This window comes from Hylobates moloch, unplaced genomic scaffold (assembly GCF_009828535.3).
Source record: "Hylobates moloch isolate HMO894 unplaced genomic scaffold, HMol_V3 SCAFFOLD_24, whole genome shotgun sequence".
Classification (NCBI taxonomy): domain Eukaryota; kingdom Metazoa; phylum Chordata; class Mammalia; order Primates; family Hylobatidae; genus Hylobates; species Hylobates moloch.
In genome coordinates this window covers 11,312,213-11,337,124 of record NW_026652299.1, presented here as the reverse complement: position 1 = coordinate 11,337,124, position 24,912 = coordinate 11,312,213, and the positions used below count along the sequence as shown (strand labels likewise).

At 34.8% G+C, this 24,912-nt stretch overlaps 1 protein-coding gene across 2 annotated transcripts in view; it reads right to left on the bottom strand.

Annotated features, from left to right (window-relative positions):
• Window positions 1-24,912, bottom strand: part of LRP1B (LDL receptor related protein 1B) — a 1,938,417-nt gene that overhangs the window by 240,655 nt on the left and 1,672,850 nt on the right. For both annotated transcript variants that reach the window (XM_058434432.1, XM_032145942.2), the window contains exons 60-61: window positions 17,907-18,106; window positions 492-680 (exon numbers count right to left, since the gene is read on the bottom strand). In XM_058434432.1, coding sequence (XP_058290415.1) covers window positions 492-680; window positions 17,907-18,106 — 389 coding nt within the window. The remainder of the gene's footprint in view (window positions 1-491; window positions 681-17,906; window positions 18,107-24,912) is intronic.

The following is a 24,912-nucleotide window of genomic DNA, read 5'->3' as shown; positions in this document are numbered from 1 at the left end:
GACTTCGCTTTATAGGCCAGATAGGTTTTTTTTAAGGAAAATAATCAAACCTTTATTTCACAAGGCCAGATGAAATTCCTGTTAAACATATGCTGAAGAAAACTTGATAGAGTTGTCAGTTTTAAAACCCTACAGCTACTTAAACATAATTCCTCCTACTCAGCATTCCAGAAACTAAGGATCCTCTATTTTGTAAACAAATTATTTCAAGAATACAGTCTTCACTTATCTGACTAAATGCATTATTATCATTTTAGCTTAATATGAGTTGAACAAATCCATAATTCTTTGTCCTATTATTGAACTTCTAATCATATGCCTTAAGAGCAGTACTTCAATATTGACTGAATTCTTCCATAAAGTGATGCTCAATAATTAAATCTAGTAATCTTCATCAAAAATAAAATTACATTTAACCTTGAAAGAATAAAAAATGGAATGTTACTGAAAGATGTTAATGCATTTATGGAAATCATGGAAAGAATAATTACCATCGGGTTGTCTATAAGAATGATACACCTGGATATCTGTGATGGCATGCCATGAGTTAATCAGTGAGAGTCTGTCTGCTCCCGATGTTTTATGGGCACGGCTGAGTGACTTGGTTTTCCCATCAGTCCAGTAGATGTAGTCTTCAAACAATGTTAGTGCAATCACCCCTGGAATATCTTGATTAGGGACTGTAATAGGAGATGGTAAGATTAATGTTCAGTCTTGGAAGACTGCCAGTTAAAATATTCAATACTACATGGGCTGACAGATACAACTGCTACAGAACTTCGTGTGAATAATTGCTGTGACAACCTGTCAGGCCAGCAAAGTTCTTTATTACCAGTTAAGAGAATGCAGGATTGGGCACAGGAGCTAGCTTTGCTCAGATTTAGCTTGGTTCAACCACTGGAAAAAAAAAATGAATGTGATTCTTTCACCATGAAAGCCTGCTTCACCAGAAACAAATACCAGCCACCATTTGAAAATTCATAATTGATATACATATGTGTGTGTGTGTGTCTGTATATACATACACATATTTACATATATACATATATATCTCCTTCTGGTTGTTCTTAACTTAAATACTCAAATCTAAAGGTCATTGCCCTACTTTTCTCACATGTAAAATGATTAAATTATAGATCCTGGAAGAAATCTGTCTACTACCTGGAAATAAAGCGGCTATGAAACTACTATAAACCTTTTCAGCCACTGAGATTTTATGAGCACTTTTACTTTCAAGGTGAGCTGGGGTGGGGTAGAGGGAAATAAGTGTGGCAGGTAATAATGTATTATGCAAATTTAATAGTCATAAAACTGTTTAGTTGCAGATTAAAATTGTTTTATAATTATTCTTTCTGATGTTTAAATGTTAACAGTAGAGTGAGCATCACAAATGTGAATTATTCATTTGAGAGAATCCAGGGTCCTATCCAGTAAATAAGATATGGTAAATTTGTTCAGTGGTTTGGGTTTAAATAATTTTAAACAGTGATAGAGTTTTCTTTGTGCTTCTGTTTTCTCAAGATTGACAAATAATAAATGGAGAAGCTGAAAATTCCCTAACTTATAAAAACATACTATTTCTCTGTATTAATTCTGAGATATACTTTTAGAAATTCTGACATGTTCATTAATGATAAAAGGTACTATATTTCCAGTAAGATTTACTTTTTTCTTAATTAGATTTTAATGACTGAAAATTAATGTTTGGCATATTCCTCATTCAGTAGTAACTGAAAAACTATCAAAATTTCAAATACAATTTACTATTTATAGGAAGCTTTACAGCCTTATTTTTTAAATGCTGGGTAAATTTATATTATCAACTAAAGTAGATATTTTAAATTTTTTGATTTTTTATTTGTATTCTGAAAGGCCTAATGTTATCAGATAATTCACTACAACTAAGAGACAATAGAAATAAAAGAAATAAAATTAGAAACCTCAACATAAGTCATATATTAAGTCACTGGATACTATTCATAGTATAAAATCTAGCTAGAAATTCATCTCAGAACAGATACTGTGTATATGAAGGATGTAAACATTTCAAAAATCCAGATTTGTACACTTTAGATGTTTTGAATTTTGATGTAAAAATCTAGATGTGCATACAACTTAATTGTCTATGTACTCTTGCAGACATAGATACCATTACTAAAATAATAAGTGAAATTAGATAAAATGAAAAGAAGAACACTTTACTATAATTAATTATGTGTGAGCTATTTATATAAACTATTCCCACCATTTTTCTTTGGCTGTATAAATTCATACAAAAAAGATGAAATAAATGTGGCAAAATGTTAATAATTAACTGAATCTTGGTGATGGGTGATTATCATAAGAGCCTTTCACCTTATATGTAGATTTCAAGATTTTTAGAATAAAATAAAAATTTACAGGAAATGATGAAAGCCTCGAAATATTTAATATGAATCTCGTTAGATGCAAAGGTGATAGTTAAGTCATTAAATATGGGCTCAAAAAGTTAATCATCATTTTCAACGATCTCAACCCATAAGAGATTCAGTTTACTTTTGTAAGAAAAATAAAGTTATTTTAAGAATCTGCCAATTAGCATTTCAAAAGTAAGTCTTTTTAATTATTCAGCAGTAACTACAGGTGATATTTATTAAGCACTTGGGTACACTAGAACTAGGCCAGTGGGAGAGGCAATTTATATATTTTATTTTATTTACTACTCTCAAAAACTCTATTGTGCAGTAGTAGTGATATGGTTTGGCTCCATGTCTCCACCCAAATCTCATGTTGAATTGTAATCTCCAGTGTTGAGGGCGGGACCTGGTGGGAGGTGATTGGATCATGGGGGCGGATTTCTCCCTTGCGATTCTCCTGCAAGTGAGTGAGTTCTCACGAGATCTGGTTGTTTAAAAGTGTGTAGCACTTCCCCCCTACACTCCCTCTCTCCTGCTGCCATGTGAAGACATGTTTGCTTCCTTTTTGCCCTTCTGCCATGATTGTAAGTTTTCTCAGGCTTCCCCAGCCATGTCTCCTGTACAGCCTATGGAACTGTGGGTCGATTAAACATTTTTTCTTTGTAAATTACCTAGTCTCAAATAGTTCTTTAGGGCAGGGTGAGAATGGACTAATACACGTAAAGTTCATTTTGCAGATGAGGAACCTAAGATGCGGAAAATGTAAGTAACTTGGCAAAAGAGAGGTAGAAAAAAACTAGTAAATAAAAGTACTGGTATTTGAATCTTAGCTCTCTCCGGAGTGTGCTCTCTGGCCATGTGATACCCTTCCACCATGGGATGACACCAGATGCCAGTGCCATGCTCTTGAATTTTCCAGCCTCCAGAACCATGAGCCAACTAAACTTATTTTCTTTGTAAATTACCAAATCTGTAGTGTTTTGTCATAGCAACAAAAACCAGACTAAGACAGGAAGTACATGGAGCTAATAAAAAATAAACATGAAATGTGAAGGTATGGGAGAAACATTTAACAAACAAACCCTTAACTAATGCTGAGGTGTCGTTAAGTTTAGGGGAAAAGTAGTCAATGTTGCCTAAAAATGATGATGACTACCATTTTTAAGAGAAAAGTTATATGACCAGTTGTCTATATAAAACTGCATTTGCTTAATTAACAGAGAAATGTGAAAAGTACATTTAATGAATCTTTCATTTACAGGTATTCAGTAGACACACAAAAAAGAATAAACAGAGCTGCTGTGTGAGCTGTAGTTTCACAGGTACTGACTATATATCTAAAGCCTATTTAAAAGCTGCTTACTATACTTAAGTCTCTATTCAGTTTAACAGCATTATGTATTATACTGTTTCCAGAATTCCACTCAAGCACTAGGTTCCTAATTTTTATTTCATAGACTGTATCTTTCAGCAGAAAAGGGTTGATATTTGGCAAAAACAAATAAATCAAAGAAATACTCCTTTTGGGAGTTTTTCCCTTTGAGTCGAGTTGGATGCTATCCTGCTAAAGCTCAATGTAATTATGACAAATAGAAAAGGTGGCCATCGCTTGAACTCGGGAGGCAGAGGTTGCAGTGAGCCAAGATTGCACCACTGCACTCCAGCCTGGGCGACAGAGCAAGAGTCTGACTCAAAACAGAAAAAAAAAAGAAAAAAAAGAAAGAAAGAAAGAAAGAAAGAAAGAAAGAAAGAAAGAGAGAGAGAGAAAAGGTGGCCATCCAGAACATGATTTTGGCTTAACTGTTGCCTCACAGCTTGATATACTCTATTACAATACTCTTGATTATTCATTTTTTTAGTTAGCATTTATCATGCCAAATAAGTATATTTCTGGGTAATATCATTCTAAATTTGTTTTTCTGACTAATCTAGTTTAAACACTTAAGAAACAAATGCCCCAGTTACACAGTTCTCAGCTCTTGTTGAGTTAAAATCTCATAGTTAATGTTATAGGAGGATACAGCATTAGGATATTGGTAGTTTTGACAGGGCTTTCTGCACTGAGTTAGTATGTCAATAGACATTTCACTAGTAATACTATCTTATTTTCCATTCTTTATCTCCCCAGATTTACTTTAAGAATCTAAATGTTATCTTAAAATATTACTTTATGCCCAGCAATCACTGTAATTTATTTTTTAAAAATGACTATAGGCCAGGCGTGGTGGCTGACACCTGTAATCCCAGCATTTTGGGAGGCTGAGGCAAGCTGATCACCTGAGGTAAGGAGGTCGAAACCAGCCTGATCAACATGGTGAAACCCTGTCTCTACTAAAAATACCAACATAGCTGGTCATGGTGGTGGGCGCCTGTAATCCCAACTACTCGGGAGACTGAGGCAGGAGAATCCCTTGAACCCGGGAGGCAGAGGTTGCAGTGAGCCGCGATCGCGCCATTGCACTCTAGCCTGGGCAACAGAGCAAGACTCCGTCTCAAAAAAAAAAAAAAAAAAAAGGTTATAAAGTCTTTATTCATATTTTCAAAAGTAAAAAATAAGATATAGAATGCAATCACCAAATTCTGTTATTACTTTTATGAAGGAATCAAGATTACAGAGTAACATGAGCTTAGAATTGATTTACTTGAGTTATAAAGAGTTTACATATTGATTTGAAGGAAATACCTAAACAATCAGTCATCCATTAAGGTCAACTTATCCCTCACGCTATGACTATGTTTGGAAAGGTAATCCCCTAAAACTTTAAAGTTCACAAACATATCAAATCAAACATTAAATCCTACTATCTTTTTCTTTTTAATGTATTTTAAGACATTTCCATTTTTTAAAAGAATTCTTGCTGCCATTATCCCAAGTAAAGGCTCATATCCCCTCACACCAGGAATACTGCAAAATTATTCTAACTTGTCTCCTTATTTTTAATCCTTTCCAATCTCTTTTATATTAGTCAGAATTGCTGCAGAAAATAGAGAACATATCTTTAAATGATAGTTGAAGAGAGTGTAATAAAGAATTATTTATAGAGATGGACATGCAAAGGTACAAATAATGCATTGCTTTTTACTAGGTCTGTTACCAGAAGCTAGTGAAAAATGCAGCTGAGGGGAATAAAACCATCCAACAAAAGCAGTGGTCTTTAGTAGATAGGCTCAGCCACTGCTAAATCATTATAGTTGAGCGTAGATGGAAAGGGGATGAATAAATATTCTGACTTCTTTTTCTGTCTACTATCTAATGTCCGTGCAATGCAATTCATGGAGGAAATCCAACTTGATGTGGGAAGGTAAAAGAGCCTGGGTGAGGTAGTGCACGTAAGTCAGCTTTCTGGCACAGGAAGAGGGCAAACAGGCAAAGCCAGGATAACTAGAACTCCCACTAATTAATATTTCTCATATTTTTTTCATGTAACATATATCTTCCCAAATCAAAAACCATCCATGACACCCATTCCCTGGGTAATATGGTGCAGATTATCTAGCTTGACTAAAACACCATCTGTCTTCAGGAGAGAGAACCAAGTATGCTCATTGATCCCCTCTTTTGAGAGACCCTGACACTAATAATTTCCCCTGATAGTTTTCTAGAAGAATAGGAGCACAGTGAGATGTGTAGAGAAGATAGGGCATGACTTAAAGTAACATAACATGAAAAACAAAAAGAAAGTGATGAGAAAGAAAAACAACACTGAAAAAATGGGGTGAGATTAAACAAAGGCTACGAAAAACTGTAGTCTGGTAAACAGATGATAATATTAGATGGCAGTAGAAAGTGATTTAACGTGACAAAGAAAGTGGAAGATTCATGACAGTGGCCAGTGGGAGGGTGGGTGGATAATGGTTTCCAGTTGATGAAGAGTGACAAAGAGTGGGTGGGTGGGAAAACGGCCAGGGTAGACTAATCTCCAGAGAAGGATCGTTGAGCCAGAGCTTTAGTTAAAAACACCTGGGAGAAAAAGATCATGCTTTATATAACTTTAGGGCCAAGGACATTTGCTCTTTGCTAATAATTATGCATGTCTCCTTTGTCTCCTCCTGTGCAAACCATTTAAAAAAATTTTTTCCTAAAACCTACAACGAGCAGCTCTGAAGCGTTTTGTTTAATTTTTGCCTCTGTGAACATTTTGCCTGCTTACTCTTTAATGCAATCCTACTTGATAGTAACAAACAGAATCACAAATAAAATTTAGGCACCAAGGTCCAAAATCAATTTTTCAAAACAAACAAAAGCATTAAGAAATGACAGGAACATGAAGGATGGCCAACATTTCCAACTGTTATGATAGAATATTGAAAGTTTATTTTTCCGGTATTAAATATCATAGTCCTTCAATGAGAACTTGCTGGGATGGAAAGTAGCTTTTCCTTTTAGTATATGTCACAGTTCAGGAAGATCAGAGCTGACAGTGCCTGAAGGTAGATTATATGCTAACTTTTGAATACTGATATTGATCAAATGTCCAAAATAAACTTGTGTCTCTCCTTAGTATAGTAGTTTCTACTGGGACACTTAAATACGTGTAATACATAATGTCAAAGCATAGAAATTAATACTGTGGCCAGGAGTGGTGGCTCAAGCCTGTAATCCCAGCATTTTGGGAGGCTGAGGTGGGTGGATCACCTGAGATCAAGAGTTCGAGACCAGCCTGGCCAGAATGGTGAACCACCATCTCTACTAAAAATACAAAAATTAGCCGGGCATGGTGCTTCATGCCTGTAGTCCCAGCTACTCGGGAGGCTGGGGCAGAAGAATCGCTTGAATCTGGGAGGCAGAGGTTGCAGTGAGGCAAGATTGTGCCACTAAACACTTCAGCCTGGGTGACAGAGCGAGACTTTGTCTCAAAAAAATAATAATAATAATAAATAAATAAAAAAGAAATTCATACTGTATTTAGAAATCTTTTTTAGATTTAAGCCATTATTAGAGCTGAAGGCATGCATAGCCCATTATTTTCTAGTATTTCTTGCCTCATGTTGTCTATGTTCTCATTTCAAATAATATGTACCCTCCATATAGATTAGGAATATTAAATTTAATATCATTTAATCCCTTCCTTTCTCTTACCTATTTTTAAATTGCTTATAATAAAGGTCAAATGTAGCCATTTCAATATCTACCACCCAAAGAGTATTCCTGTTAATGAATGTGAAGTTTTATAAAGCAGACTGTCTAAACTGTAGTACACTTGTTTTGAAAACAAGACTGACTAAAAATACATTAGTAGGACGATGACAATTCTCTCTAACCTGTGAAGTAAACAAAGCAACATTGGTTCATGCACTTGGTAAAGTATATTCCTTTTGCTTCGAAACTTTCTGGGCCATTCTGCTGGTGATAAACCCTTCACAGTACACAGAAATGTGATAGTCTGAACCTGACTATAAGTAGTTACTATAAGAATTATTATATTCAACACACATATACATAGGAATTTCTTTGTTAGAGAGTCTTAATGAAAACTGAAGCCTTTGAAAAGCATTTGCCTCTGGGACAGATATCAAGTATAGTTATTTACATGAGTTTAGTATCTGGTCTTCTCATATTCCTGCAATTATAAATATATTTCTAAAATAAAAATGTAGAAGAGTGTAACATATTACAAGCATTTTCAAATGTGTTTGCATTAGACCATTCTTGCATTTCTACAAATAAATATCTGAGACTGGGTAATTTATAAAGAAAAGAGGCTTAATTGGTTCATGGTTCTTCAGGCTTTACAAGAAGCATGGTGCTGGCATCATCTGTTAGGCCTCTAGGGAGGCACCAAGAAGCTTATAATCTTGACAGAGGAAGAAGGGGGACCAGACACATCACATGGCAAAACAGGAGCAAGACGCAAGTGGGGAGGCGCCACACACCTTTAAATGACCATTATCATGAAGACAGCACAAGCCATTAGGGATCTGCCCCATGACCCACCACCTCCTACCAGGCCCCAACTCTAGCACTGGGGATTATGATTCAACAAGAGATTTGGGCAGGAACAAATATCCAAACTGTATCAGTGTTCTAGGTAGTCCCAGCACAAAGTAAGCGTAAGTGAGAGAATTGATAGAACAGTCGTCCTCTGTCCTGGATTCAACCTCGGCCAAATTCCTGTTAAGAAATGTTAGAAAATCACTGAATAAATAGAAGCCCTATTCTATGAAGAAGAACATTGCACAATAGTCTGGCAAAGCAACATGCCTAAATTAGGAAGTAACTGGACCTGAAGTAAACCTACTGATCCCTAATCTACTTATTCTTTTCGCATATTCCACCACCTTGTATTTGGAATAGATGAGATTGTTGAAAATGACTGATAACTCAAACGAGGGTAATACTTAAAAGTCCCTATTTTTACAAGCATGTGGAACACATGACATTTGCAAAAAAAAAACAGCAAAAGAAAAAAAAACTCCCTAAACATATATGCAAATTTAATGCATTCAAGGGACAAAACTGAAATACATGATTGACACTGAAATTCTAAGACATTTTAGAAATGGCAGTTAATTTCAATTTATTTTACTGGTTTAGAAACATTTCTATAGTAATTGAATTGTATTTTGCTCCCTTCCATTAACTTTTATTGTATTGTAAACAGCAGCACATCAACACCGTTGGCATAAAATAGCCTGTGAAATCTACTGTTTGTAATGGACTGTGAATGATAGAATTTTTTTCAAAAGTACTAAAATGCAATATCTTACCAAGAAAGAAACACTCTAGAATATTATAAAATAGTGGAGGTCGGGGGGTGGAAAGTATTATTTCAATTTCCTCCTTTTTTTTTTTTTTTTTTTTGGTGGGCTACAGTGGATATCTAAATTTTCTAAAAATCCAAATGCAATTGGGTTTCAGAATATGTGAACACCAAATATTCTATTTGTCTCTTTCAGTGTTTTTATTTTTGTCTTCAGAACAAACTCTTACAACATATTTCACGCCATTTCACCAGTAACATGCTGAGATCTAGATTCCTTTTTCCAAAATTAATTAGACTAACACTGCATGGGTTATGATTTAGATTTTTAAATCCAAACACAGAACTGCCCCCTCACAACACAAACTGGATTCCCAGAGCAATAAACAAACAACAGAGTTAGACTACAATATTGACACTTTAATATGAGGCTCTTCAGGTCTAGGGGTATAGAAACAGTTATCCTTTAAATGACGAGCTGTAGTGAACATAATTGCTAGAAATTTTAAACAATTTCACTCAAAAAATATAAAAGAGTTCAGTGGTAAACTATAGTTCAGAATCATACCCAACTATTACTCTTCAGAGAAAATTAACAGTTAGAGTATAATTTTTTCCAAAATGCTGCATAAAATATGTATATAACCAACTGACTTAACACAAAGTTAAATCATTTTTGGATACACTGAAGAGTATCCTGAAAAAAACAATTTATTGGAACAAATAAACTTAAAAACTCAAGGTCAAACATAACTTTTTCTTAGTTCATCCTTTTGTTATTAATGTTCACACAGTATTTTCAGCCTTTTCTTTTCCAAAATACTACCTACCTGCCTAGAATATCGGAAGTTCAATGGCACAAGCAACCAAAATTGAAAAGAACTAAATCTGAATTTATTTACTTTGATACAAGTGGTCAAAAATAAACTTCAGTCAAAATAGAATTTTCTAATATTTACCTTTCTTTTCATTAAATGGAAAATGAAATCTCTAAGCTAAGGTATATATGAAATGTTATTTCTAAAATTTTTCTCAGGAGATATTTTTAACTAATGTTAATAGACAATCCATTCAGAGAAGGCTATACTTTTTGCAATGCATAAAATCAATAAAAAATCTCAAATTTATAACAAATTTTTTCTTATATGCAGGGAATGTAGTTACTTTAACATAGCAAACTCTAATATGCAACTATCCCACTAAATCATGGTGCTATGGTCTTAATGTTGGTGTCTCCCCAAAATTCATATGTTGACACCTAATATCTCATATAACAGTATTAGGCCTGGTGCAGTGGCTCATGCCTGTAATCCCAGCACTTTGGGAGGCCAATGCGGGTGGAGCACTTGAGGTCAGGAGTTCAAAACCAGCCTGGCCAACATGGTGAAACCCCATCTCTAGTAAAAATTAAAAAAAAAAAAAAAATTCGCTGGGCCTGGTGGCAGGTGCCTGTTAATCCCAGCTACTTGGAAGGCTGGGCCAGGAGAATTGCTTGAACCCGAGAGGCAGAGGCTGCAGTGAGTCGAGATCAAGCCACTGCACTCCTGCCTGGGGAACAGAGGGAGACTCCATCTCAAAAAAAAAAAAAAAAAAGTCTTAAAAGGTGGAGGTGGAGGTGGAGGCTTTGAGAAATGATTGTCATGAGAGTTCTACCCTCATGAGTGAAATCGACATAGAAATTGGTTGAATTGTGTTTGCATCCTAGTGTTTTGTGGAAAGCAGAACTTAACAGCAATAAAATAAGATATCTGCCAGAAGAAATCTCTAAGTAAAGTGTTGAAGGAGGTACTTGGCTTTGTTGCACTGTTTATAGTAAAATGCAAGGAGAGAAAGGAATTACAAATGGAATTTAAAACCAAAATGAAAGCAGAAAAAGATTGGGAAAATTGTCAGCCTGGCCATCTTGTAAAGAATGAACAAGCATTTGAGAGAGAGAATATCAAGGGTGTGGCCAAGGGATCATTTGATAAAGAGATTAGTATAGATGGGTGGAAGCCAGGTGCTACTTATCAAGACAATGTAAGAATGACCTCAAAAGCATTTTGGAGGTCTTCAAGGCTACCCCATCCATCACAGGCCCAGAATGCCAGAGGCTTGGAAGCAGAACAATTTCAAGGCTTTTCTCCCCACTTTTCCATGTGGTGGTCTTTAGCCAGCCCAGGTGTGGTGCAAGCAGGCCCTGATGCAACTCAGGCTGTCCCTTTGGAAGTCAAATATAGTAAGTCTTGGTGATGTTCACACACTGCAATTTCCACCAGGATGCAGAGTGCACATGCAGCAAGGGCCTGGCTGCCTTGATCGAAACTTCAAAAAATGCCACAGAGAGCCTTGGGGTTGGGGTAGACAACTGCCACAGGGGTGGGGCCACAGTAGAGAGCTCCTATTATTAGGGCAATGCATAATGGAGCCATGGGGTTGGGCCACTGCAGTGTCCTTTATAAGGCAATGCCAAGCAGAACTGTGGGGGTGGAGTCACCTGGAAACTTCAGACTGCTAGAGCCACCAGCTTGCAACTTCAGCCTGGGAGAGCCACAGGCATGAGATTCGAACCCATAAGAGGTGGAAAATGGGCTACACCCAGAAAAATTATTGAGGCAGGCCCCCCTGGAACTTTTGGGGCCCAATCGCCACACCAGTGTGTCCAGAAGGCAAAATTTAGAGGATTTTATTCAATAATATGAAGGCTTTCTCTAGAGCTTTCCTCTTCTTCTGAGCTCTCACCAGATAGGCTCTTAAGAAAAGATTATCTTGGAACCTTAAGATTTAATGTTTTCCTCTTTGGTTTTGGTGTTTGGTCAGGACCCTATTACCTTTTTCTTCTTTCTTATTTCTCCCTTTTGGAATGGAAGTGTTTATCCTACGCCCAGTGCACCATTGTATTTTGGGAGCAGATAACATGTTTGATTTTACAGGTTCACAGCGGGAGAACAATAAATCATATCTTAAGTTTCACTCATATCGGATTTAGAAAAGATATAGAGAAGACTACAGACTTTTGAGTTAGTGTTGGAACAAGTTAAGAATTTGGGGGCTATGGAGATCAAATAAGTGTATTTTGCACAGAAGAAGGACATGAATATTGGGGGCCCAGGGATAGAATGCTATGGTCTGAATGTTGACGTCCCTCCAAAATTCATATATTGGAACATAATACCCAGTGTGATAGTACTAAGAGGTGGGCCTTTGGGAAGTGATTAAGCCATGAGGACTCTATCCTCATAAATGGGAATGGTGCCCTTATAAAAGAAACTCAAAGGAGCTCACTAGCCCCTTCTGCCGTGAAAGGACACAGCAACAAGGAACCATCTATGAAGCAGACAGTGAGCCCTTTACTAGACACTGATTCTACTGGCACCTTGATTGATCATGGACTTCCCAGCCTCCAGAAATGTATGCAATAAATTATCCAGCCAATAGTATTCTGTTAAAGCATCCCAGACAGACTAAGACACAGGGTATACATTTTAAAGCAACATCACCGCTCTTTTCATTTTGTAAAAGATACAAAAAATATTTGGATTTACTGAGATACATGCTTTCTTTTATAGTAATTATATTCTAGTGGCTTTGCTTTTGTGTGTTTTTTCCTCATATATTATGCAATTTACCTGTCCAATACTTAAATCAATCTGAAAGATTTCAGGTATGGATTCAACTTTATTTGTGTAAGTGTACACTTATGCTATAACTATTAATATTAGAGGCTCTAACAAGTAGGTTTCAATCTTCAATTGTCTGTTCAAAAACAAGGGTGCTGTGTGAAAACTGGAAAGAAAGCAGGTCCTGGAATTAGGTAGATCTCAGTTCAAATTTTGATTCTTTTGATTACTAGCTCCGTGACTTTGGACGGGTTACTTAATCTCTTTGAACATATTCCCTTGCTGGCAAATGGCTTTAATAGCACTTATTACATATATAGGTTGGTAGAATAATTACAAGAGCACATATTGAATCAAGCACAGTCCCTTGAAATCAGTAGGCTTCTAATAAAAGACTTAGTTCATAAGAGGATGACCCCTGTTCTTGGAATCTCATTAGCAGGCTAAGAAAATGTCCGTTAAAAGACAAAATAAATACTATGTGTAAAATGTACAGGACAAGGTAATGATCAAGAGTATAGGTTTTCTCCTCCATCATTAATTTGATTAGTTTACAAGTGTTCAACTTTAAAATATGTTAGTAATCTTTATGATAACACTCCGGACTGGGGATTGTTTTGGCAGTTTGATATTTTCATCAAGGTTGAATGAGAAAGCATTTAATTATTACAGATTTCCAAACTCCCTCTCTTAGGCTTAAATTAAGGAAGACTCATTTGAGATTAAAACGTGGAGATTTGGCAAAGATTCTGAAAGTGCTGATTGATCCATGTAACTGGAGGTTTAAAGTTCTAATTCTGGACTTCCCTTTCGTGTCATATTTTTCAACACCCTTATTTCTACAAATGAGGCAACTGAGGTCCAGGGAATTTAACTACACTGTTCAGGGTGAATAAGCTAGTTAGCGGTAGATCCCATCCCAACCTGACCCAGATCCTTGAGGTTCCCAGAGTTCTTTTAAGATCTTAAAGGTTTGCTTTCTCCAGTTTGAGGAGATCCTTTCACTGAAAGATCAGTACTCCAGCAGAGGCGTATTACTTCTTATCTAAAATCAAAGCCTAAAATTCTCCTAGGAGGGTTTCATTTTGGGAGTTGTTAGGAATCAAACCCAAATATATGGACCTACAAGAAGAATATTTTTATTCATATATTAGGATCAGTCTGTTTTCGTATAACAATGTATTTAAAAACTGAATATTTCTACCTAGATGACACCCTCAAATTGCCAAGTCTCTCACTGGACCTATTCCATGTCTCAAGAGAGAGTAGGAGGAAAGAGTGTCACTTATTTGCGAACTATATTCTAGTTAAATTATCAGGTTTACTGAAATGCCTTTTAGGGAAGGGCATAATATATAATGTTTAACCACGTCTTTAGAATAGCACTTTTGCTGTTAAAATTAACGCATCTCCCACCAAAATACAGCATCGTAACAGAGATTCTGAATATCTAAATTAGGCTTAGTTTGGCACTATTAATTCTTTTTTAAAATGTACAAATATATGCAAAACTAATAAGTCATCAAATATTGTAATTCTTTTCCCCTAGCTAATTCAATAATAATATAAATCATTTACTTAATTTTTATAATGCCACTACCAGTATTTCTAAGCTTATATATATCTCCAGTTTGATCTACTACATAACTATTGAACCTAACATTGTATTTCCATTCCCACAGCTATAATCACTTCAAACATTTTCTCCTAAAATATTTTAACAGTCTCTAAATTGGTTGCCCTTCCAGGGTCTTTCATTTCGCATGCTGTTGTCAAATCTAATAACAGCACTCCATCAACTAAACACCATCAATAGCTCCCTGTGACCTAAGGATAAGTTCCAAATTACTTAGCATACAAGGCCTGTGACAATCTGGCCCCAATTTGCCCTTGTTCATCTAGTGTCATTATCTCCTTCTTATATGACTTCCAGTCATAGCCAAATTGAGTAAACCCCATGCTATTTCAAGACTCTATTACATCTTTGCACATGCTGTTCCCTCTGTGTGAAGAATCCTTCTTACATTTTCCCTCTATGGGGAGCTTTTACTAAATCTCTCAAACTGCTCAAAGATCTTCCCACTTTAGCAGTCTTCAGTACTCCTGCCTGCATTTTTGGAATATTTTGCACATACTTCTTACCCCCAATCTAATTTATGTCTTTACCTGCATATTTGTTTTGCCAATTGAGTTATTCTCTGAAGGTGGAGACTCATTCATCTTTACAACACCAAGGGCCTAGCATAGTGCATGGCACAGAAAGACAGGTCAGTAAATATTGAATGAATGAATGAATGAATGAATGAATGATGGGCATAGTTAAAAGGAAGAAATCAGAGCAATTAATAAAATAAACTAATGAAGATGTAATTTAAAATATACTGACTGATTCAGTAGCATGTCTTTTACTGTATCATTATATTATTAATATCATATCGTATGTTACTATAGTGAATAACAATAGAGTGATACAGAGAGATAAAGATTAGGGAGAGGTTCATGTGACTAAGATTGCATCTAAATTTTCCTAAGCTAGGAAATTGACTGATGTATTTTGGAATTTTTTGTTCAGGTTTTCAATGTGGTGTGTGGATTTGGCAGGAGGGTGAATTAGGATAGATCAGGCAGCAAAGAAAGAGGAATGGAAGCTCTCAAACAAATTGTAAGGCACATGTACCTTGGAGATAATCTGAACTTTTGTTTAAGTCACAGAATTTTTAGAAACCTCAGATATTCTTGGACTAGACAAATAATAATAAAATAATGCTTCATTTATAAAATTACTCTGTGGTGTAAACTGGAATATCTTTGGGGGGAAAATACCCAGCTTTTTAAACCATAAAGTCCAAGGTCTAACGTTTCTAAAATTTGGCTTATGAGAAAGGGCTGTTGTTCTGAAAAGCCTCATACATTTTTTATATTCTCAATTTACTTTGTCATGATTGGCATGTCTCATCGTTCTGGTTAGCTCAGATTTCAGTTTTAAGAAATATAATAAATGAGAAAAATAATATTGGTCTGGTTTAAAAAAAGTGGCTAGTGATGAAGTAACACAAAAGTTATTGATATAAATGTCTCATTTTCCACCTGCAAATAAACAACTAGCAAACCATAGCATCCTTTGTCTTTATGGGGCAAATGCAAGTAGAATAATCCAATTCCACTTTACAAACATGGCAAATTAATGGCTCTTTCTTTCATTGATGGTAGAGTTGGCATAATTCAGGCTGGCTCTAATTAGTACCTCATTAGTAACTACCAGATAATTATTGGCCTGCGCTCAGATATTGGCAGATGCCTGATAAGGCACTTAATGAATTTTTCACTAGCCTTTCTGAGAAAACCTTCAGGAGAAAATATTCTGAAGGCTGCAACTCTACTTTTCTTCCCATTTAAGTTTTGATGCATTTTCAAAATCAAGTTTGAAATTTTTAATAACATCATACTAGACTATCTTTCAGCCAAATATTTTACTATTTAATACATTTAGTAACATTTCTACTTGTTACACATGTCTCTCTATCCAAAGTCACCACCAGTATTGTGATTGACACTTTAACATGCACTTAATTTTGTATTAAGGTTATCAAAGCATTAGTCACCACATAAGTGACATGATTTTTTAATAATAAGTAGGAGATGAAGTCAATAGTTTCTAATAGATCTAATATTTTTTAACAATTTTAGCTATTCAGACTTCAAAGACTCAAATGACAGGCAAATATTTAATACTGCAGTGTTTTTAAATAGTCACCTACCTAATAAAATATATATATAAATTTTGTTGTGCAATGAAATTTTAGCACAAAGTAATACATGTACAACCACTTAGCACTTTATATGGAGGCGAAAAATGAAAAGGTTTATGGTTACATAGGAAAAATACTGATTGTCACAATAAAACTTTCGATTATGCAACCCAAGAATGAGGCAGAACATTTCATTATTGATTCTTTGGGGGAGATATAACTTCTAAATGCTAGGTGTGATTTCAATCTGTCAACATTCCTTTTGCTGTAATTAAAATCCTAAAGTGTTCTTTAAATAATTTTTCACTTAAATTGCATCCTGATGAGTTTTTTATCTCCATAATTGGAATGCCAACATCTAAGTAAGTGACTCACCCAACTACACTCTTTGTATTACAATATTCTCACCCTTAAGAAAGCGCCTCCAAAAACTTCCTGTCAACATTACTAGTTAGAAGGATGAAAAGATGTATTTGTTTAAACATCAACTGACAGGAATATAGGTAAAATTATTAAGTGGTGTAACTTTGGTGCCTTTTACCTTTTTTCTTTTTAAAGTCATTGCTTTATTCCACACTGGAACACACTGGCAGAGTATTACTTGATGATTAAGAATAATCCTCTCTTCCTTAACATTTCCCATCCTTCCCTCCTCCAGGTGTTTTTGTCTTAAGCTTAATGCCAGAGAAGGAAGTAAATTGATAAGCTAAACTGAATTAACATGTAGACTTTATTTGGGACCTCGCTTTGAAACTCTTATTTTAAGTGATGTTTGGAAATGTAAACCCCTGATAGCAAAGGTGACACTAGGTTAGTGAAGATCAATAAAAATTCATTTGTTTGTTCAGGAAAAAATCTAATTCTTAAAAAGCTACCTGTTACCTAAAACGTTTTGATGTAATTTGAGTCATTTGTGGCTTCTGCTATATCCATGTCATGTTTAACTATACGTGACGTCTTCTCTGTTATATCACTGTCTGTTACTATTTTGTATGTTAATTATTGTTGCTGCTGTGATTAGGTAACAATAACTTTAGTCATGTACATAGCTTAACTGATAACTTATAAAACTATACTTTTACTCAGTTTTTTAAGAAAATTGAAATCCTAGCAGATTGCAGTAATAGCCTCATATTCACAAGCAAATAACCTTCTATTTCAATTCAATTGGGATGCATGTGAATATTAATTTATAAAACTACTGCCCATTTACTAGAAAATCTATTTAGAAAAATACAATTAAAGAAAACATTGATAGTGTAAAATATCTTATGCATAACATATAATTTTTGAATAAATACATCTAATTCTAATTTACCAATATTTTCATAAAGAAGTATAACAACGTAACCTTAAATTAAATATGTTTTATGAGACAAAGCATATAAAATAAATATATATTTTTAAATAAATATTTTATGACCTGGTAAAATACTAGAATATTTATGCTACTGGACCAACCTTTGTGTCTATGAGATCCATCCATGTTGCTAAATTCAATGTGATTTTCATCGGCCCAGTAGAGTCTACGATTAACATAATCTATTGTTAGTGCCATAGGTCTAGAAATCTTGGTTTCTATGACAACACTCTGATTGGTTCCATCCATTCCAACACGGCCAATATGAGGATACTCGCAGCAGTCAATCCAATACAAATATCTAGGAAAGAAAATCAATAACCATTTTGTTTACAGATTCTCTGGGAGCAAAACATCAAACAATATATTACTTTTTTGCTGAAATGTTCCCACATTAATTCTTGCCATTTTTCTGAATTGCAGCTTTTAAGAAACATCCTTTGATGCAAAATTTCTTATGGTGTTTTATTACACATCTAGTATGATTTGAAATATTCATATAACTTTAAACATATGTTTATTTTAGAACACAAACTCATATATAACAATATTATGTAATAATATCATAAGTGTTAACCAATTATAGATGTTCAAAACTAATATATGTAAAGTTTCAAAAGATACCTATCAATGTTGAAGGAATAAAATTATCACTATATATACTTTCTCTTTTGGTGTATTATCAATGAAAAATTCAAAAGGAATTATGGAGGTGCACATTTATACATTGCTAAATATGGTATCCACTAACCAATTATAACTGTTTAAATTTAAACTAATTAAAATGAAATGAACTGTATTGCTTCTTGGTCACACGAGTCACATTTCAAGTGTTCAGTAACCATGTGTGTCTAGTGGCCATCATATCTAACAGCATAAATATGCAGCACTTCCATTATCACAGAAAGTTCTACTGGACAGCAGTGATTTACATTATGTTATCAGAAGTTCTAGATACGACAGTTCAGAAAGTGGGGAAAAAACAGTAAGTGACTTAAGTAATATTGATACTATATAATTAGGTTGAGTTCAGTATAAATATTACACCCGATAAAATGCAAATAACGTATAAGCGGCAGATTACTTAGACACTTTTCTCTGTTTGATTAAGCCATTTGTTTTTTTGTTTTTTTCCTCAAAGCAAGAAAGATTACTTTATGTTTCAGATGTTTCCTTGTCTATATAAAGATTCGAGTTATAGGATCTTTAATGTTATTTTCACATTCCAACTCTGACACTGAAATCTATTAACACAAGTAGATTTTTCTCTATTTCATTCTTTCTTTTTGCCAGATATAATACTCAGCAATTAGTTCTTCAGATTTACAAGATTTGCATCAAAATAATTTGGTTTGAAAATATTTTATATGATTGTAAAACCGGTATATTCAATTTAAATCTAAAACATTCTTTAAAGAAATTTTTTCACATAAATTCTGACAGACATAATTATGTTCAGATATTTTAACCACATACTAAAAAGGAAAGAGTTTTCAGGAAAAAAACCACTTATCAAATACAAAGCTAACCTAAATAATCATTGTAAAGAACACACACAATATTGTGTTTTGACAATCATTTTCTTGATTTGCATAAAGGTATGGCTTATAAAGATAATACAAAAGTTATTTGACAGTCAAACTATCATTGAAGTACTAATGAAGTATGGTGCTTAAAAAAGAAGAAATATATTTCTGATAAAACCTAAACAAAAGGTGGAATGTTATGAACAGAGATTCAAAGAGCTCTGAAAGTCAAAATGTAAAATAAACTTGGGTCTGGTAACACAAAGTCAAGTTCACACAGGGCAATACTGGAATTCCTACCCAGTGTTTTTGTATATACATGTTAACTTTACACATACTTTGAAAATCTCAAATTATCAATAATAATAGAACCTAAGCCCCTCAAAAATGATGCTATGCTTTTTAAAATCTTGAATTATTTTTGGTATAGTTTTCTTTTGAAAAGTGAACACGTCAGTGAAATACATCTTCTAAGAAAACATACAATTCAATCCTTTCTAATAAATTTATGGAGAAGTACCTTGTTGCCTATACTGGGGATCATCACAGAAGAGATGCAAAAGAAGAAACTGAATCAGAACGAAGTAAAAATAAAAAGTTTACCTTGTTGAAATAAATCAGAACAATTCTCTTTGCCTTACTGACCTTGAATCTTGGGAATACTAACATATTAATTTTTGATTTATCTGAAATGTAATATATTTATTCCAGCTTCTCTCACATCTTAGATATGATTAAATTTATTTGTGCTTCTATATACCATGTTATGTTTTTTAAGAATTGCATATAAGAAAATAAAAATTAAAAGTAATAATTCAGTGATTTCTATAACATTAAAAATAACACATCCAAACTGGTTTAATTATAGAGTGCCATCATAGTTCTATTTAGCTACTCTACATGTAATTGTACTTGCAATTTAAATATCTCAAAAGTGAAAAAGGGTTTTTCTCCATTAAATTTGATCAGTACATGTGATCAATGCTATCAATAAAAGCATTGAAAATTATTAGATGTCAATAATAATGTTTCTTAAGTAAACTACAAATTTCAAGTGGTCTAACTTCCATATAATTGCAATTTTAAATTTTCATTTGTATTTTGAAATTTTTCATCTGGTAGTCTTACCATCACTATGAACCAAGACACCGAGAAGAGAAAAAGCATATTATTTCATGAAGTCCAACATCTGTTACATCACACTCAATAAGTTTGGTTAAGAGTTCCAGAACTGAAATTCTCTCCCTCGAATGAAAACCCTTTCTTACTGGGCCCAAATATACCTCTCCGAATTACTCCCCACTTATGAATTGTGTGAAATTTAGCTCAAATCAGAGTTTTTCATTACAGTCTCATTTTCACTTTTCAGCTAATAAAAATTTTTTACTATGGAAGTACAAAAGAGTGAATAATAATTTTACCTAGATGGAGGAAGGCATGAAAAACTGTTGTGCTTACAAATAGTTCTTTGGAAAAAAAACTTATCTTCACAACCGCCTTATAAATTTCTTGAGAAAAATGACGTTTTATTTCTTTCAGATTTTAGGACAAAGTATAACTCAATTTAGAATTTTTTTTTTTCTTTTTTTTTTTTGAGAAGGAGTCTTACTCTGTCGCCCAGGCTGGAGTGCAGTGGCGTAATCTCGGCTCACTGCAAGCTCCGCCTCCCGGGTTCACACTATTCTCCTGCCTCAGCCTCCCGAGTAGCTGGGACTACAGGCGCCCACCACCACACCCGGCTAATTTTTTGTATTTTTAGTAGAGACAGGGTTTCGCCGTGTTAGCCAGGATGGTCTCGATCTCCTGACCTTGAGATCCACCTGCCTCGGCCTCCCAAAGTGCTGGGATTACAGGCGTGAACCACCGTGCCAATTTAGAATTTTAATTCTGGTTATTGAGGGTACTGGAGATCATATAGCTTAAAGTTTTCCCTGATAAAGTGATAACAGAATATAAAAGGTTATCTGCTTTGTGTATTATGATGGGGAAACTTGGAACAAGGACTCAGGTTTCTAGATCTGTACACTGACTTCTCTTCTAACAAGCACTATACAGCATCTGAAGCAAAGAAATCCTAGAAACAGATTACATGGGCTCAGATCCCAAGTCCTCTCATTACTAGTTATGTGAACTTAGGAGCTTTAATTAGCCTTCCTGAGCTTGGATTGCCTCATGTCTAAAAGAAGCAATTACAGTTTCTTCTCACAGGGTCACTGTGAGTATTAAATGAGACAATATATGAAACAAACGTAGAACGTTGGTAAGTATGTAGCAAGTGCTCAGCAAATACTAGCTATTATTATTATCTGACTTAAATATGAAATATGCATATTAATATATTTTTAGTTTAGTAATACTCTCCTACTAGACTACCTATTGCATCTGGATTGTATATATCTTCGGACATAATTTGCCTTGATTTTATTATGTAAGTTATTACATGATTCGTCTATTTAAATACTCATCAAGCAGAAGAATATTATGGATAATACTCTACTACACTGAAGGAAAGTGTTCAACTGTACTCAGGTAAGCATGAGCCTTCATAAACACAGGATTTATTTTATCTCTCAATAAGTGGTAGCTAACTTCTGTTGGCTAGATATCATTTCCTTTCCATACTTATGCCCCATTGCTGTACTTTTTTTTTTTTCAAATTTGTCAATAAGATTGTGCTAAACATAATGGTAATTTTAACTTCTGAAATGAAACCCTTAAAAATTACCTATGTAAAAATGTATTATAAATAATTAAAGCTAAAAATGACAACTGCAGTGAAAATGCTGAAAGAGATCTAAATTGCACTCAGATAATATGCAATGTTTACCCCAATCTCATATGTAAAACTTCAGCCCCAAATAGTACCTATTCTGTGAGATATAATGAAGTATAAGCACATAAAAGAATGTCTGCTTGTAACCATAACAATAGGCCTCTGTGAATTTGAGAATGTCTTTTATAGTTGAATATTATACATTGTATTTCTATAAAATTGATTAAATAGAAGTCTTTCTCAGCTTTTACTATTTTTTTCCTGAATTCAAGTATTAAATTTGAAGAAGTTTTTTCCTTCCACCTGCAATTATCTCTGACTTTGAATTATAAAATTAATCATTTATATTATTTCCCTGCGTGTTTTTGCCTGAATATGAGAATACTGAAATGAGCTGTTTGGATAGATTTAAAAAATTGGTTAAGAAAAGTTTTTCTTATGTGAATATATAGTTTAATGAAATATTTCTGTGTTCCTCTACAGAAATCAGAAACTGAGTTTTCATCTTGGTCTGCCTTTCATTCCATCATAACAAAAGTTCCCTTATGACTCTTCTCTTTGAAACATGCAGGTTATTAACATACCAGTGTATTGGTTTGTGCAAAGGTGCAGGCACAAGGTCTCTGCAGCTATAACCTCATTCTCTGTGTACATCTAGTTACTCATTTATCAGTCTTCTTCAACAGTGAATTTAACAGTCTCCATGTTAGGCACAAAAAATGATTAAGACGTGACCTTTGTGCTAAAGGAAATTACTTTCTAGATGGAGAGAAAGACATTTTAGCTAAAAACAGTCATATAATGTTAAATGTTCAATATGTGGTGACCAGTTAGGCACAATTAGAAAATGTTTTAGAGAGGAAGTAACATTTCTGCTCGTCTTGGAAAATTTGGTAGTTATTCCAACTATAGAAAACGCTGAAGGACATTCTAAAATATCAAGTTACAGAGGGTAAAATGTGTCTTTCTAAATTTATTTGCATTGTCATTATCCATATTGGCAATAATGGCTATGAATACTGAGTGTCTTTCACATATTTTCATTAACATATATTTCAGATTCAAAACAGGACCTACTATTTCCTTGTGGATTTCCTAACACTTTTGTTTTTTTTTTTTTTGAGACAGAGTGTCACTGTGTCGCCCAGGCTGGAGTAAAGTGGTGTGCTCTCAGCTCACTGCAACCTCCACCTCCCTGGTTCAAGCAATTCTCCGGCCTCAGCCTCCTGAGTAGCTGGGATTACAGGCCCGTGCCAGCAAGACCGGCTAACTTTTGTATTTTTAGTAGAGATGGGGTTTCACCCTGTTGGCCAGGCTGGTCCCGACCTCCTAACCTCAGGTGATCCACCCACCTTGACCTCCCAAAGTCCTGGGATTAGAGGCGTGAACCACCGTGGCTGGCCTCTAACAGATTGTTGTCAGAATTTTAGTAAAAGAAAATAAATGAAAGTATGTCTTTTAAAATGAGGCATGCTGGTAACGATCTAGGCAGCTTTTTTCATTTCCAAAAAACTTTTATCACCTGTACTAATTTTACCTTATTTTGAGAGAAAAATTCTCACTCTGTCATGCAGGCTGGAGTGCAGTGGCACCATCTGGGCTCACTGCAATGTCCATCTCCTGGGTTCAAGATATTCTTCTGCCTCAGCCTCCCGGGTAGCTGGGATTACAGGCCTGTGTCACCAGGCCTGGCTAGTTTTTGCATTCTTAGTAGACATGGGGTTTCACTATGTTGGCCAGCTGGTCTCTAACTGCTGATTTCATGTGTTCTGCCTGCCTAGGCCTCCCAAAGTGCAGGGATTAGAGGCGTGAACCACTGCGCCCAGCCCTTACTTGTCCTAATTTTAAATCTTTTAAAAAGGATAATAATTGTTACAATGGAAGAAACTACAGGATTTGGGGTCCTTTTTTTCTTTTATCCCTTTTTCAGATGGTTTTTGCACAACATGTTTATGATCCACGATTATTTTGTTACTGGAAACTCTGACATGATGTAATAGGAAAAATCTGGGGCCAAAGCCTGAAAACTGAATTAAATCCCCGGTGTAATATTTTATCACCTAAATGATTCTGAGAAAGTCACTTAGCCGGTTCGTGGTTAAATGTGCCTATCTAAACTATAAGGAAAGTAATACAAATAATTCTATGTTTCTCAGAGACTCTGGATGAACAGTACATGCATCTGAAGTGATAAACTGATAAAGTGTTCTAACTCAAAAAATGCTACAGAAATGGTAGCCATTATTATTATTAGTAGTAGTAGTAGTAGTAGTATTAAACTCCCAATCCCAATAGATCTACAAACTGATCATTTCCCTTTCTTGTATTTTTCTCTTTTTCTGTGTTCCCATATTCTGGGGACAACTCCTCTACCTGTTTGCCAAAGACAGAAGCCTTGTAATGTTTGTTACTGTCATTTTGTGTTATGTTCTGACTTACTCCTAGCTTCCCTTTACTCTGTAAGTAAACTGGATCCATAATTACATATGCTTAATTTGTTCCAACTGTATAAGTTCCTTGTAATTTGTTGGATGCGCCACACTCTTCTGTGTGTCTGTTCTTTCCTAGACAGACTGTTCTTTTTGCTAAAAATATCTCTTGCCCTGTAGAGCACCACATCACTCAGCTACTTCTCACTCTACCATTCTTGTTCGGGAAGCTTTCTCTGATCCCAGTTGAGACAGGAACACTTCTCACTTTCTCTACCTTAAAAGTTAGGGTATTGTATTGTGATTATTTAATCAGCTACCGACATACTAGACTGCAACATACTTGAAGACAGGGGACCGTGCCTTTTATTTTAGACTG